The sequence below is a fragment of the Myxocyprinus asiaticus genome, chromosome 11, assembly GCF_019703515.2.
Source record: "Myxocyprinus asiaticus isolate MX2 ecotype Aquarium Trade chromosome 11, UBuf_Myxa_2, whole genome shotgun sequence".
NCBI classification, from domain to species: Eukaryota; Metazoa; Chordata; class Actinopteri; order Cypriniformes; family Catostomidae; genus Myxocyprinus; species Myxocyprinus asiaticus.
Window position 1 is genome coordinate 50630001 of NC_059354.1, and position 17271 is coordinate 50647271.

The 17271-nt window shown below is 35.2% G+C and overlaps 1 protein-coding gene across 3 annotated transcripts in view; it reads left to right on the forward strand.

The window, feature by feature from the left end:
* mospd2 (motile sperm domain containing 2) overlaps positions 1–17007 on the forward strand; it is a 38016-nt gene extending 21009 nt beyond the window's left edge. For all 3 annotated transcript variants that reach the window (XM_051710660.1, XM_051710661.1, XM_051710663.1), the window contains 6 exons: positions 7015–7133; positions 9519–9612; positions 9967–10063; positions 15044–15173; positions 15660–15762; positions 16497–17007. In XM_051710660.1, coding sequence (XP_051566620.1) covers positions 7015–7133; positions 9519–9612; positions 9967–10063; positions 15044–15173; positions 15660–15762; positions 16497–16637 — 684 coding nt within the window. In that variant the 3' untranslated portion in view covers positions 16638–17007. The remainder of the gene's footprint in view (positions 1–7014; positions 7134–9518; positions 9613–9966; positions 10064–15043; positions 15174–15659; positions 15763–16496) is intronic.
* The last annotated feature ends 264 nt before the right edge of the window (positions 17008–17271 follow it).

The following is a 17271-nucleotide window of genomic DNA, read 5'->3' on the forward strand; positions in this document are numbered from 1 at the left end:
GTTGTAATTCAGCCACATTGGAGGGTTTTCGTGCATGAACTGCCTTTTGAAGGTCATGCCACAGCATCTCAATAGGATTCAGGTCAGGACTTTGACTAGGCCACTCCAAAGTCTTCATTTTGTTTTTCTTCAGCCATTCAGAGGTGGACTTGCTGGTGTGTTTTGGATCATTGTCCTGCTGCAGAACCCAAGTTCGCTTCAGCTTGAGGTCACGAACAGATGGCCGGACATTCTCCTTCAGGATTTTTGGTAGACAGCAGAATTCATGGTTCCATTTATCACAGCAAGTCTTCCAGGTCCTGAAGCAGCAAAACAGCCCCAGACCATCACACTACCACCACCATATTTTACTGTTGGTATGATGTTCTTTTTCTGAAATGCGGTGTTACTTTTACGCCAGATGTAATGGGACACACACCTTCCAAAAAGTTCAACTTTTGTCTCGTCAGTCCACAGAGTATTTCCCCAAAAGTCTTGGGGATCATCAAGATGTTTTCTGGCAAAAATGAGACGAGCTTTAATGTTCTTTTTGCTCAGCAGTGGTTTTCGTCTTGTAACTCTGCCATGCAGGCCATTTTTGCCCAGTCTCTTTCTTATGGTGGAGTCATGAACACTGATCTTAACTGAGGCAAGTGAGGCCTGCGTTCTTTGGATGTTGTTGTGGGGTCTTTTGTGACCTCTTGGATGAGTCGTCGCTGCGCTCTTGGGGTAATTTTGGTCGGCCGGCCACTCCTGGGAAGGTTCACCACTGTTCCATGTTTTCGCCATTTGTGGATAATGGCTCTCACTGTGGTTCTCTGGAGTCCCAAAGCTTTAGAAATGGCTTTATAACCTTTTCCAGACTGATAGATCTCAATTACTTTCTTTCTCATTTGTTCCTGAATTTCTTTGGATCTCGGCATGATGTCTAGCTTTTGAAGATCTTTTGGTCTACTTCACTTTGTCAGGCAGGTCCTATTTAAGTGATTTCTTGATTGAGAACAGGTGTGGCAGTAATCAGGCCTGGGTGTGGCTAGAGAAATTGAACTCAGGTGTGATAAACCACAGTTAAGTTATGTTTTAACAGGTGGGGCAAACACTTTTTCACACAGGGCCATGTAGGTTTGGATTTTCCCTTAATAATAACAACCTTCATTTAAAAACTGCATTTTGTGTTTACTTGTGTTATCTTTGACTAATATTTAAACTTGTTTGATCTGAAACATTTAAGTGTGACAAACATGCAAAAAAATAAGAAATCAGGAAGGGGGCAAACACTTTTTCACACCACTGTATTTGCCAATGATGTTGTTGGTAAGAACTTGGGTTTGAATTGTCCCAAGTCCACTTGATGTTTTTAAGCATTTTCAGAAGCATTTATTGAGGACATGATTGTCTCTTAGCACATCAATTGATGGTTTTAATGAACTTCCATCAGGTTATGGAGTTTATTGGAAATCTGATTGACATGTTAATGGGTTCCTGCACTAATATTTGTTTTCTTAAGATTGACTACTTAATCATGAAACTAAGCCAAATTGAAGGAATTTTACCAGATAGTTTCCCTGTTTTTGCATCCTCCTTAGTGCTGAGTATCGATACAGATTTCCTGATTTGATTCAATTCCAATTTATAAGCTCTGAATCTGATTTCAACATGATTTGATTCAATTATGATTCTTTTGAGCATATTTCAGTTCTAATGTCCAATTTTCTCTCAGGTATTTTGTAAATTATACAGGGAAGCTTCTAACTTGTTACATCAATGCAATACATTTCGGGATCGTTCAGATGAAGATAGCGATTTAATCAGACAATTTATATTTTATCCATCCCTAGTTCTGCTGTTTTACATAATTGCACTCTTTTTGGGGCAGATTTCCCACTTTGATTCAATTCTGATTCACAAGTTTTCCAATTTCAGAACGATTTGATTCAATTCTGATTAATTTGGGTATATTTCAGTTAATGTCCAATTCTCTCTCCGCTAATGCTGTGAACTAAACAGGGGACCGCTTAACTTGGTACAGTACATTACAAGAAATATTCTAATTATATATTTTTTTTTCTCCCCAATTTGGAATGCCCAATTCCCAATGCACTCTAAGTCCTCGTGGTGGCGTAGTGACTCGCCTCAATCCGGGTGGCGGAGGACGAATCTCAGTTGCCTCCACATCTGAGATTGTCAATCCGCGCATCTTATCACGTGGCTTGTTGAGCGTGTTACCGTGGAGACGTAGCACATGTGGAGGCTTCACGCTATTGTCCGTGGCATCCACGCACAACTCATCAAGCGCCCCACCGAGAGCGAGAACCACATTATAGCGATCACGAGGAGGTTACCCCGTGTGACTCTACCCTCCCTAGCAACCGGGCCAATTTGGTTGCTTAGGAGACCTGGCTGGAGTCACTCAGCACGCCCTGGATTCAAACTCGCGACTCCAGGTGTGGTAGTCAGCGTCAGTACTCTCTGAGATACCCAGACCCCCACAAATATTGCCTCTTAATGGGAAAGTTCAATTCTGCCCCGAATACCTTTACTGTATCCCGCTTGATGTAATCAGACCCGCTTTTAAAACACACTCCTATCTGTCAAACACTCCGTCAGAGCTTCCTCTAGAGTATAAGTGCTCTAAAATCATACAAAGGAACTATTTTAAACCACAAGAATGTCATATCATCGCTTTCTTCATATTTGAAGAGGAAGGACGGATAACTATAGCCAGCATGACAGTTTAAACCATTTTCAACACTCAAACATTTGTGTAGTGAGCTATTTTTATATGCATTGAATCATTTCAGTTTTGGTCCATATTTTGCACTCCATCAAAATGAAGCTGAATGTGCTTTACATATTTGCAGTGTATTTTAAACCTGATCGTTCGAAACAAGACATTTAAAAGCATTTCAAATTGCAAAGGTCATCTATGCTCTAAAATAAGTACTTTTCTCATTCTAGAATTTGACGTCTTGGAGACGCAGCTGCTGTAAATAACTGATTATATGATTCATTACTGTATGTTTGCCAAAGATGATGTGCATATCGTTAGTTAACACACAAACGTGTCCATTAATATCAACATTAAGATTTTAGGTTAAAATGTATATGAATTTAAAAGGAAAAGTGCATAGGTGCTATTAAATAAAAATATCCCATGTTGTTAATTAATATATAGTGAAATCATAAAAGCTGCATGCATCATAAAGATGCAATAATTTGCTAAATTTAGTTTGTTGTGTTTCTTTGTATAACTACCCATACCTAATGCAATATGAATACTTTGTCATCACTAATGATGCATAAACGAATGAATATGCACTAATGATTGATTGATTTTGTCGATTCTGATTGTAAAAACACCTCATTTATGCCAACAACACTTAATATCTTTTAACGCTATAAAATAAATTCTAGTTTGATGTTTAATTTCTGATGTACGTACAAATTGCTGCTGTTTTCGGTGTTATAATTTTTATGTATTTCAGTTTAATATTGACAATCTAACACTGAACAAAGTCCACAACATTTCAAAACCAAACTGCCTCTAATTGTTTTGAAACGCGTCAAAAGGCAGTTTCTGTCGATTGTGCCAACTGTAGTGTCACGCCCTTAACGCAGTGACCTTTGACCTTTCACCTCTGACATACATCCCCTCCCGCCTTTTCGCCTCATCTGTTCACGGCAGCTGTGAAGTTTTGCTTCAGTTTCGTCAGGCCCACTTCTGCAGCGCAGCACAAAGCCAGTGTGTGTTCAGCAGTTTTTGTTGTGGCTTTCTGACCTCGTGTGTGTCTTCAGAGGTTCTGAAGTGGAACTAAAACGATGCAAAAAAATTTCTGGAATAGTTTAAATTCTGCAAAGCGGTGTGTGAAATCACAGTTTGGTGATTTGCATGTCAGAGGTGTCATTGTTGTGCATGTTTTCATGTAATTATTATCTGTGTGAATGAATTCTGTCGTTAGTTAGACAGTCATGCAACCAGTCATTTCACTTTCAGCCAAGATGAGACCATCAGACTGACATGTAAAGCGTCAAACAACAGTAGGGTTGCACAGTTTATCAGTACTAACGAAGTATCACGAAAAAATTTAAATGGTACAATATCATCTTGTTGCTGATTTCGTTACCATATTACAGTATGCTGTCAGTAGCAAAATGATATGAGATGTGACAAATTGGAGATGAAATCAATGGCAGTTTGAAAATAAAATAAAAAACCTCTGGGTATGTTTAAGTGTGATCATTAAACAGCAGAAGGATGTAATTTAATTAAATATTATACAGTCACATGCACTGCATGCTACAGAATGAACGAGAGGTGCCGCTCTGTCATCTGCTTCACACACACACACAAACGCAACACACACTACTGGTGCTTAATTTTCATGCAGTGTGTTTAGAGTATAAACGGCTGTTAACACTTAAATGAACTCCTCCGGTGCAGCTCGGAGATTTCAGCTCGAGAGTCACGACGGGATTATCTCAGCATTAATGGGAAGCTTGATATAACTAACCCATCAAAAACCGGAAGAACTCAAAGATCTGTCAAAATAAAAGTCCCGCTAACATGAAAGCTCTATTCAAAAGGATGCGTGAAATTGAAGACAGAAAAATATTACTACTGTATACAAATTTAATATTCAAAAAGTACCAATAATACTCATAATAACAATTATTAGTAGTAAGCAATATCACAAACGCAAGCTGCCTTGTGCCACAGGTAATCCGATTTTTTTTTTTCATTAATACTGTGAAGCTCTGTTGTGCAGCATTTTATCTGACCAAAAATAAAATTGCAACTTTTGTAGAGTCTTGTGAACAGCTGTTCAGTCAGTTTTAATTCATTTAAATCATGCGTTGCGTACAGCTAAGCCAAAATACAACGTCCACACATTTGGAAGTGGGGTCGCACGATGTTAAACAAATCCTGACACTTACTGATGATAACTTATGTAAGTTGTATAGCACCAGCCAATCAGATTAGAACGGTCATTTTGTAGAGCTGTTGATTTAACACGTTTGTTCAATGCGTGTACTTGTATAAAAAATGTACGCAATTGGGGCCTGGGTAGTTCAGCGAGTAAAGACGCTGACTACCACCCCTTGAGTCGTGAGTTTGATTCCAGGGCGTGCTGAGTGACTCCAGCCATGTCTCCTAAGCAACCAAATTGGCCCGGTTGCTAGGGAGCGTAGAGTCACATGGGGTAACCTCCTCGTGGTTGCTATAATGTGGTTCTCGCTCTCGGTAGGGCGCGTGGTGAGTTGTGCATGGATGCCGCAGAGAATAGCGTGAAGCCTCCACACGCACTACGTCTCCGCGGTAACGTGCTCAACAAGCAATGTGATAAGATGAGCGGATTGACGGTCTCAGACGCGGAGGCAACTGATATTCGTCGTCCGCCACCCGGATTGAGGCGAGTCACTACGCCACCACGAGGACTTGGAGCACATTGGGAATTGGGCATTCCAAATTGGTGAGAATAAAAGAAAAAAAATTTACACAATCATGTCCCTGGACCATAATAAGGAATATTCTTACTGTACCATCAGAGCAATTCAAGTTTGAAGTAGCACCTGTTTTCAGCAGGTGGCAGTAAGCGAAACTCCAGCTGTACAGAGAACAAACCACACAGCGAGCAGCACAAGATGAGGAAGCGTTCTTGTGTTCAAACGCAGCTGGAACGGAGCGCAATTTTGAATGCAGGAATCTTGAAGTTTCAAACTATGTTTAACTTGACACAGCGTCCTAAAAACACGTGTATATTGTCACGCCCCTTATAATAAAAGCCCTTATAATAAATCTCGGACAGATTGGCAAATTCAATTGCAAGAATGATTGCTGTGAACTGTAGGCCAATGATAGACTTATGTTCAGTAATATGGAAAGAAATTAGATATTGCCTTCTAAAGCCACTTTTGTCTTATCAATGCTTTACTCGTCTGCCACAATAATGTAATGCATTTTAGTCATCTGAATTCGGGATGCAACGATGTATCGTCTGCTGATATTTATTGGCCAATTATTGACCAAATGAACCATCGGCATATCGGTTATAAGCATGAAGACACTCGTATGAAAAACAAATGGTTTATTTTGATTCAGTTGGTAACATACTTTGTAAACACAAATTGAAGGGTTGGCACTCCTAAGAATGTGTAACATCGTGGAAAAAATGCCAAAAACGGACTTGACGGGTGAAAGCGGCATTTACAATAGATGATGAGGGAAACCATCTGAAACGCTTTGAAACCAGCAGACTTTGACTTTTAAGAGATTTGGAAATTATTAATTTTTTGAACTGTGAAAAATCTTTTGTGCCTATTTATACATTTTATACAGATATCGGCCAAACGTGTTCATATTGGTGCTTCTCTAAAATGAATTATTATATTTATAATTATTGTTATTTGAGCTTTCTCAGCAAATATTTATGTGCAATTAATTGCGATTTAATCGGCATGTCATGTAATTAATTCAGTTAGAAATTGTAATTCGATTGACAGCTCATTATACATGTATGTTTTCGTCCTTATGTTATGATTCTGTTGATTTAAGATCATTATCATTTGGGGGTCTGGGTATCTCAGTGAGTATTGACGCTGACTATCTCCCCTTGAGTTGCGAGTTTGAATTCAGGGCGTGCTGAGTGACTCCAGCCAGGTCTCCTAAGCAACCAAATTGGCCCGGTTGCTAGGGAGGGTAGAGTCACATGGGGTAACCTCCTCGTGGTCACGATTTAGTGGTTCTCGCTCTCAATGGGGCGTGTGGTGAGTTGTGTGTGGATCATGGAGAGTAGCATGAGCCTCCACATGCTGTGAGTCTCCGCGGTGTCATGCACAACGAGTCACGTGATAAGATGCGCGGATTGACGGTCTCAGAAGCGGAGGCAACTGAGACTTGTCCTCCTCCACCCGGATTGAGGCGAGTAACCGCACCACCACGAGGATCTACTAAGTAGTGGGAATTGGGCATTCCAAATTGGAAGAAAAAAAAGATCATCACTCATCTGTGTATTGTGCAATTTTTTTATTTTTTAGGTAAATTTTCACGAGGACAGTCTGAAGTCAGAAGATCTTGACAGAGGAGACGGGTCTGTTCTACTGAGGGGGGCGAGAAAACCAACGACCACTTTTAAGGGCACTTTACTGCACATCAGGTAAATCACTGTGTTCATGTTTGATTTACTCCAGCAGTCAAAAGATTTTATCATGTTCTGAACATGTATGACTTTCTTTGACTCGTGGAACACAACAGGAAATGTGTTTTTGTGATCATTCTGCTGAAGGAAAGCATGCTATCATGGAAAGCTGCTTTTGATCAAGTTTCTGCTGAGTTTTCCTGCCAAAATGTAAAATCTAATGACTCTACACATGAAAGCACATGACACTTCAAACAGTTCCTCAGAAATCTCGGATAACGATTGCTCACTTTAAACAAAGGAGCGGACTTTTAATCCTGTCACGAGCATTTGAACTTTTTCAGGTTATTGTTCACACCGTGACACAGAAGTTATTCCATACTGGATTGAGTACGAGTTCAGATGAAAGGGAGCCGACATTAGCAACACACTATTCTGTCTGATATTCCTCAGCTTTGATGTTACTAATGCTGTTTGGATCCATTGTGTGAATATTACTCGAGCCCTGCAGCCGTCAGTCGTGTGCTCTTCAATGAATCGCCCAGCTTGTGTGATTCTTGTCAAATAAATTATATCTAAAACATGTTCATAGATTAATGTGCTTTTTATTTTGGTCATTTAGACTAGTTTTTACGATTCTCGTGAATCATGAATATAAGAGCATTTAAGATGGATGTTTTAATAGTGTCTCTTATTTAAACTTCAGTAGTAAAAACGGCGTTATCAGTGAAACGGCTCAAAGTCTCCGTTTCAGTGAATTGATTGAAAACAATTAATTTACATTTGTTGTTGGTGCATATAAATGGAAATAATTAAATATAATTTTACCATGTGTTCACTTAGTGACACATATTGTGGAAAACATGGCTTGATTATTTTTAACTAGATTTTTACTGCCTAAAAATCCATTTCAGAATGAATATGTAGATATGTAAATGTGTAAATGGCTGTGGACTTCTAGAAAGTAAAGTTTGATTAAAACACGTTTCACACTCACACAGGTTGATTTAATTTGTCTACTAACAATGTCTCAAGTTAAAGTAATTATTCAAGACCAGGAAACAGTCATAGGGGCCTGGATATATCAGCGAGTATTGACGCTGACTATCACCCCTGGAGTCGTGAGTTCGAATCCAGGGCGTGCTGAGTGACTCCAGCCAGGTCTCCTAAGCAACCAAATTGGCCTGGTTGCTAGGGAGGGTAGAGTCACATGGGGTAACCTCCTCGTGGTCGTGATTAGTGGTTCTCGCTCTCAATGGGGCGTGTGGCAAGTTGTGCATGGATTGCGGAGAGTAGCATGAGCCTCCACATGCTGCGAGTCTCCGCGGTGTCATGTACAACGAGTCACGTGATAAGATGCGCAGATTGACAGTCTCAGAAGCGGAGGCAACTAAAAATATATTTAAATCTATATTTGGTGGAATAACCCTGATTTTCAATCACAGCTTTCATGCGTCTTGGCATGCTCTCTACCAGTCTTTCACATTGCTGTTGGGTGAATTTATGCCACTCCAGGCGCATAAATTCAAGCAGCTCGGCATTGTTGTCCAGCAGGACAATGCTCCATGCCACACAGCCAGGTCAATCAAGGTGTGGATGGAGGACCACCGGATCAAGACCCTGTCATGGCCAGTCCAATCTCCAGACCTGAACCTCATTGAAAACCTCTGGAATGTGATGAAGAAGATGGATGTTCACAAGCCATCAAACAAAGTTGAGATGCTTGAATTTTTGCACCAGGAGTGGCATAAAGTCACCCAACAGCAATGTGAAAGACTGGTAGAGAGCATGCCAAGACGCATGAAAGCTGTGATTGAAAATCAGGATTATTCCACCAAATATAGATTTGAGAACTCTTCCTAAGTTAAAACATTAGTATTGTGTTTTCTTTGCATTATTCGAGGTCTGAAAACACGGCATCTTTTGTGTTATTTTGACCAGTTGTCATTTTCTGCAAATAAATGCTCTAAATGACTATTTTTATTTGGAATTTGGGAGAAATGTTGTCAGTACTTTATAGAATAAAACAAGAATGTTCATTTTACTCAAACACATACCTATAAATAGTAAATCCAGAGAAACTGATCATTTTGATGATATACAGAGCTGTATATAGTTGTGAAAAGGTAAACCAGTCCTGTTACATAGTACATTCATTGAGTGTTAATTGGTTGATTTCATGGTGATTCGTTCCACTCAGTGGGTTTATCCCTTCCTGCATTTTTTGTCAGGAATGCTGTTATGTTGCTACTGTGTCACTCATTAAGAGATCGCTGCTTTCCTCACAGGTTATATTTGGAAACGCTTCCAGTTTTCATCCAGTGATGCATTAGCAAAACCCTTTTTCTTATAGAGAGTCACATATAGCGGTGCGTGTTTGACGGCCTGTTTTCTCTGTCTCAGTCCAGCAGAAGAGCTCAGCTTTGGTGCTAAAGAAACAGAGAAGAAATGTTTGATCATCCTCAACAATGTCACCAAGAATCATGTGGCTTTTAAGGTGAGGCTCCATGTTTGTCTCAACAGATCATGAAGAAAGTTCTTGATCTTGCAGAACTGACAGAAAAACAGCTATTCAGCCTCGACTGGACAACAGAGTGTGAAACAGACATTATAAAAAAAAAACAGATAGTTCCAACTCTAAATTCTGTTGTAAAAGTTTGTTTTAAAAACATTTTTTCATATATTGATTTGGTTTACAGTTGATCATAATACAAGACGAGTTAAGCCTGTTGGCTAACGATGCAATTCATCAAATTGCTGGACACTATTACAGTTATTTCTCTTTAGTTGTTTGTTTTGATGGGGTCTGTTTCGTTTTATGGTAAATGATCACGTGTTCTGATGTGTGCAGGTTCGGACAACAGCTCCAGAAAAATACCGTGTTAAACCCAGTAACAGCAGCTGTGAGCCTGGAGCCAGTGTGGACATCATAGTTTCACTACATGGAGGTGAAGAACATCTCATGCTCTCTCTGAGCATACATTTTATTTCGTCTGATTGCTCTCTCTCTCTCTCTCTCTTTTATTTCTTCACTTGCTCATTCAGGATTTGTTCTACATTCATCTCTTTTTCATTAGTTTTGTAGTTTGTTCGTTCTCTCTTTTGTTGGCTTATTTTTTCGTTTGATCATTCTTTTGTTTGTTCTTTTAGTGCTGTCTTTCATTCTTTAAATTGTTCTGAAGTAGTTTTTTTTTCTCATTTGTTTATTATTTTGTTTAAGTGCAGCCTTTCATTCTTTAAACTGTTCTTTTACATTTATTTTTTCAATTTCATTCTTTTGTTTGTTCTAAAGTGCAATCTTTTGTTCTATATTTTTATTTTTTGTTTGTTCATTCTTGTTTGTTAAGTGCAATCTTTTGTTCTATATTTTTATTTTTTGTTTGTTCATTCTTTTGTTTGTTCTTAAGTGCAATCTTTTGTTCTTTATTTTTATTTTTTGTTTGTTCATTCTTGTTTGTTAAGTGCAATCTTTTGTTCTTTATTTTTATTTTTTGTTTGTTCATTCTTGTTTGTTCTTAAGTGCAATCTTTTGTTCTTTATTTTTTTTCGTTTGTTCATTCTTTTGTTCTATATTTTTATTTTTTGTTTGTTCTTAAGTGCAATGTTTTGTTCTATATTTTTATTTTTCGTTTGTTCTTAAGTGCAATCTTTTGTTCTATATTTTTATTTTTGTTTGTTCATTCTTGTTTGTTAAGTGCAATCTTTTGTTCTATATTTTTATTTTTTGTTTGTTCATTCTTGTTTGTTAAGTGCAATCTTTTGTTCTATATTTTTATTTTTTGTTTGTTCATTCTTGTTTGTTAAGTGCAATCTTTTGTTCTATATTTTTATTTTTTGTTTGTTCATTCTTTTATTTGTTCTAAAGTGCAATCTTTTGTTCTATATTTTTATTTTTTGTTTGTTCATTCTTTTGTTTGTTCTTAAGTGCAATGTTTTGTTCTATATTTTTATTTTTGTTTGTTCATCCTTGTTTGTTCTTAAATGCAATCTTTTATTTTTATTTTTTGTTTGTTCATTCTTGTTTAAGTGCAGTCTTTTGTTCTTTATTTTTATTTTTCGTTTGTTCATTCTTTTGTTTGTTCCTAAGTGCAATCTTTTGTTCTATATTTTTATTTTTGTTTGTTCATCCTTGTTTGTTCTTAAATGCAATCTTTTATTTTTATTTTTTGTTTGTTCATTCTTTTGTTTGTTCTTAAGTGCAATCTTTTGTTCTTTATTTTTGTTTGTTCATTCTTTTGTTTGTTCTTAAGTGCGGTCTTTCTCTTTCATTGTTTTAATTGTTCATTCTTTTGTTTGTTCTTGAGTGCAATCTTTTGTTCTTTATTTTTATTTTTCGTTTGTTCTTAAGTGCAATCTTTTGTTCTATATTTTTATTTTTGTTTGTTCATTCTTGTTTATTAAGTGCAATCTTTTGTTCTATATTTTTATTTTTGTTTGTTCATTCTTGTTTGTTAAGTGCAATCTTTTGTTCTATATTTTTATTTTTTGTTTGTTCATTCTTGTTTAAGTGCAATCTTTTGTTCTATATTTTTATTTTTTGTTTGCACTTAACAAACAAGAATGAACAAACAAAAAATAAAAATATAGAACAAAATTGCACTAACAAATGAACAAACAAAAAATAAAAATATAGAACAAAAGATTGCACTTAACAAACAAGAATGAACAAACAAAAAATAAAAATATAGAACAAAAGATTGCACTTAACAAACAAGAATAAACAATCTTTTGTTCTTTATTTTTATTTTTTGTTTGTTCATTCTTGTTTGTTAAGTGCAATCTTTTGTTCTTTATTTTTATTTTTTGTTTGTTCATTCTTGTTTAAGTGCAATCTTTTGTTCTTTATTTTTATTTTTTGTTTGTTCATTCTTGTTTGTTAAGTGCAATCTTTTGTTCTATATTTTTATTTTTTGTTTGTTCATTCTTGTTTGTTAAGTGCAATCTTTTGTTCTATATTTTTATTTTTGTTTGTTCATCCTTGTTTGTTCTTAAATGCAATCTTTTATTTTTATTTTTTGTTTGTTCATTCTTTTGTTTGTTCTTAAGTGCAATCTTTTGTTCTATATTTTTATTTTTTGTTTGCACTTAACAAACAAGAATGAACAAACAAAAAATAAAAATATAGAACAAAAGATTGCACTTAACAAACAAGAATGAACAAACAAAAAATAAAAATATAGAACAAAAGATTGCACTTAACAAACAAGAATGAACAAACAAAAAATAAAAATATAGAACAAAAGATTGCACTTAACAAACAAGAATGAACAATCTTTTGTTCTTTATTTTTATTTTTTGTTTGTTCATTCTTGTTTGTTCTTAAGTGCAATCTTTTGTTCTTTATTTTTTTTCGTTTGTTCATTCTTGTTTGTTCTATATTTTTATTTTTTGTTTGTTCTTAAGTGCAATGTTTTGTTCTATATTTTTATTTTTCGTTTGTTCTTAAGTGCAATCTTTTGTTCTTTATTTTTATTTTTCGTTTGTTCTTAAGTGCAATCTTTTGTTCTATATTTTTATTTTTGTTTGTTCATTCTTGTTTGTTAAGTGCAATCTTTTGTTCTATATTTTTATTTTTTGTTTGTTCATTCTTGTTTGTTAAGTGCAATCTTTTGTTCTATATTTTTATTTTTTGTTTGTTCATTCTTGTTTGTTAAGTGCAATCTTTTGTTCTATATTTTTATTTTTTGTTTGTTCATTCTTGTTTGTTAAGTGCAATCTTTTGTTCTATATTTTTATTTTTTGTTTGTTCATTCTTTTATTTGTTCTAAAGTGCAATCTTTTGTTCTATATTTTTATTTTTTGTTTGTTCATTCTTTTGTTTGTTCTTAAGTGCAATGTTTTGTTCTATATTTTTATTTTTGTTTGTTCATTCTTGTTTAAGTGCAGTCTTTTGTTCTTTATTTTTATTTTTCGTTTGTTCATTCTTTTGTTTGTTCCTAAGTGCAATCTTTTGTTCTATATTTTTATTTTTGTTTGTTCATCCTTGTTTGTTCTTAAATGCAATCTTTTATTTTTTATTTTTTGTTTGTTCATTCTTTTGTTTGTTCTTAAGTGCAATCTTTTGTTCTTTATTTTTGTTTGTTCATTCTTTTGTTTGTTCTTAAGTGCGGTCTCTTTCATTGTTTCAATTGTTCTTTACGTTTGTTCATTCTTTTGTTTGTTCTTAAGTGCAGTCTTTCTCTTTCATTGTTTTAATTGTTCTTTCTTTACATTTGTTCATTCTTTTGTTTGTTCTTAAGTGCAATCTTTTGTTCTTTATTTTTATTTTTCGTTTGTTCATTCTTTTGTTTGTTCTTAAGTGCGGTCTTTCTCTTTCATTGTTTTAATTGTTCTTTAAGTTTGTTCATTCTTTTGTTTGTTCTTAAGTGCAATGTTTTTTTTTTTTTTTTTTTTGTTCATTCTTTTGTTTCTTAAATGCAGTCTTTTGTTCTTTTTTATTTTTCGTTTGTTCATTCTTTTGTTTGTACTTAAGTGCAATCTTTTGTTCTTCATTTTTATTTTTCATTCATTCTTTTGTTTGTTCTTAAGCGCGGTCTTTCTCTTTCATTGTTTTAATTGTTCGTTCTTTACGTTTGTTTATTTTATTTGTTCTAAAGTGCAGTCTTTTTTGTTATCTTTCTTAATGTTCTTTATTTTTGTTTGTTCTTAAGTGTGATCTTTTAAAAAAAATTTAATTGTTCTAAATTTTTTATCCCATGCAGTCCTTTTGTATCATTCTTTAAATAGTTCTTTCTTGTTTTGTTTTTTTATTTGTTCATTCATTCTTTTGTTTGCTCTTTAGTGCTGTCTTTCATTCTCATTCTCTTTCACGATATCGATGCTGCTATTTTGCCACTTACCTTATTTTGTCATCGGATCACTGTTTTAAAAATGTACAAAGAGGTATATAAGCTTTTTTCTAATAAGTAATTTCCATTGAACCTGGATTGGTTCTGTTGAACACATGAATTTTAAAGAGAGCCGCAATGAAAGATAAAAAGAGAAAAAAGACATTTCTAAATGTCATAGCATGATGATTGATGTGTGAAAAAAAGAATTCACATCCACATCACATGGCCCTTTTAAATTCTATAGCGGTGTTATAAAGGATAATAGAAAATGCCATCCAGACCGCTAGAGGGCGCCGCTTGCTTACACAATACTGATTGATGAGCTGATTGTAGTCTATTTTTAAACGCAGCCTTTCAAGATTTTATAATCGTGCAAGACCTTATTGCGATTTAAAACTTAACTCGATTAGTCGTGCAGCCTTAATGGATACCATACCAATGTCTCAGAAGACAAAGTTTGCTGTTTTCAAAGCGTTTAGGGTTGTTTTACCTGATCAGGTATATGTAAGTGCCACTTTCACAACTGTAACGACGGCTTTTCCCCATGTCACATCATTATTTCTGGATTGTGCTTTTGAATTCAAAGAGTAGTTACAAAGTGTGATGATAAATAATTATAAATGAACAATCGTTTTTCTCATTTTTATGCTTAAACCGATTTGCCGATGGTTTTAATTTGGTCAATAATTGGCAGATAAATGTCGGCGGCCGATAGATCAGTGCATCCCTAGTTTGTTTATGAGTGCGGTCTTTCATTGTTTAAATTGTTTATATTTTCATTCATTTTTTCAGTTTGTTTGCTCTTTAGTGCAGTCTTTTAATTTTTTATAATTGTTCTTTCTTAATTAGATTTTTTCCCCGTTTGTTCTTAAGTGCCTTGTTCTTAAAGTCTTTTTCTTTTATTCTTTAAATAATTTTCATCCTTTTTTTTTTTGTTTGTTCATTCTTTTGTTCTTTATTTAGTGTGGTCTTATTTCTCTCATCTTTTTTTTTTCATTTTCTGTCATTCATTTTTCATTTGTTCGTTCTTTCTTGTAGAATATATTGGATTGCAGAATATCAACTAATTCTTCAACTGATTTTGTGTATTTGTCGTAGGGTTCCAGGCGTCACCACAGGACCGGTTCCTCGTCATGGCAGCAGAGATGGAGTCGAGCACCGGAGCTGCAATCCCTGATTTGGCTCAGTTCTGGAAAGACGTTTCCAAACCCAAAATCATGGAGCACCGGTGATGTCCTACTCTAAACACCTGATTTATTTCCTGTAATATTGTTGATTAAATATTTCCTATGAAACAACAACTAGGAAAAGCTGTTAGTGGAAAAGCCCAAGTGTATATAAGTAGCACATACACCTGTGAAGCACTCTCAGAAACAAACCGCATTTCCACTGACTTGAGAGTTGAGTGAAGACACAACTATGTAATAAAGCGGCATCTAACGATTATTTTGAAAATCGACTAATCTAACGATTATTAGAACGATTAATCGGCTATTCGGGCGATTATTGCAACGATTAATCAGCATCTCTTAACCAACGATTCAGCTTGTGCCTCGAGTCAAGAGGTTGTTTTAAACATGTGCTTACTAAAAATAAAGATCAACTCTTTTAATTTCATCAACTTAATCAGTTTGAGTGAGATATTTAAAATGATGAAGAGTAGATGATGAGATTGTTTCAAATGAATAACTTGTTCTTTCATGTTTTCTTGCAGGCTACGTTGTCACGTTCTAGAGAGTACCAAGTCTGTTCTTGGTAATTCATTTGAAAGTCCATCAGTCACACAAACCAATGAGCATCAAGACCTGCAGATGATGGTGAGACGTTGTTCTGGAAAGGTTGTTTAAAGTGAACAAGAAATCTTTTACTTTCTAAATACACATTTCTGTGTTTATAGACACTATCACAATGTTTGTCCATATTGTATTGTAGATTTTTACTACTTGAATCTACTTTGCTACAATAGCTTTTTGTGTGTGTGTGTGTGTGTGTGTGTGTGTGTGTGTGTGTGTGTGTGTGTGTGTGCGCGCGCATAATTATCGCTTTTAAGAACTGTATCAGGCAGCACTAAATTAACTCTATTGTGATGCAAATGGGACTCCATGATGCTCTGGTCTAGAGGTCGACCGATAGTGGATTTTGACAATATGAGAACTAAGGTGGTGGGAAAGGTCGATTGCAAAAAAAAAAAAAATATATCATATTCTGTATTACTATGACGGGCACAGACAAAGAGTCCTAAAATGTATAAAAATGTATAAAATCTCAGATGCGGTTTATTTTTCAAACACGTGGGACTTTTAAGTATAAACAAGCCTGAAACACACCAGGGACTCTTATTTTGAAATGAAGAAATAATGAAAAAACTATCTGCACAGATTTTTGCAGATAACAATAGTTCCAAAAAGCAACTATCGGCACCGATTAATCGGTAAAACCGATATATATCGGTCAACTCTACTCTGGTCCATGTGCTTTAAAAACTTGCAAGGAAAAACTACTGTTAAATTCGATTGAAGAGAGTTTTGACGTTTGATATCTCTGTTTGCAGTTGATGCGAGTGATGATGTCTAATTCCCGTTTGGAGCAGAAACTGGAGACGTGTCTTTGGGTGCAGAACGTTCTTGTGGTTCTGGTGTCATTTCTATTGGCCATCAGCTTTGCCACGGCATACTCATTGTGGACTTCATGAACCACGATAAAGACTGAAGCACTGAGCTGCGCGACCGGTTTAACGTCAGGACACTTTAGCGACGCTTTGGAACACGGATTTACTCAGAACATGGACGCTTGCTAGGTGAACTTTTACACGTTCTGCTCTGGTCCAAATCTACACCAGGCACACAAACACTCTACATGTGTAAAGCAAAAAGCTCAATGCTAAATAATGTGTTTTTATCAGTCGTCACCAAAATAAATGAAGGTTTAATTTATAAAACATGTTGTGTAGAAATTCTTAAGATTATGCAATTGTAATTAACTTGATTTTAACATAGTATTTTATTTTTATTTTTTTTTAAGTATGAATGCGTGAACAATAAAATTATACTTTTTATTACACACCACTATCATTTGTCCTCTTTTGGTCATGCAATTGACAGATTTAAGCAGAATTGTCCTCTAGTATAATATTATCAAATGATAAACTGCATAACATCACTTTATACTTTAACACCATTTGAAGTAAATTGCTGAATGGATGTATTTAAATTTAGATTATGGGAAGTAAAATAAAATATGCTGTTCTATTACCCAGTGCACATGTGTATCGATGTCAAATAAATTCAAGAGCTGAGTGTGATATTGTGTAATATTTATCACAACAT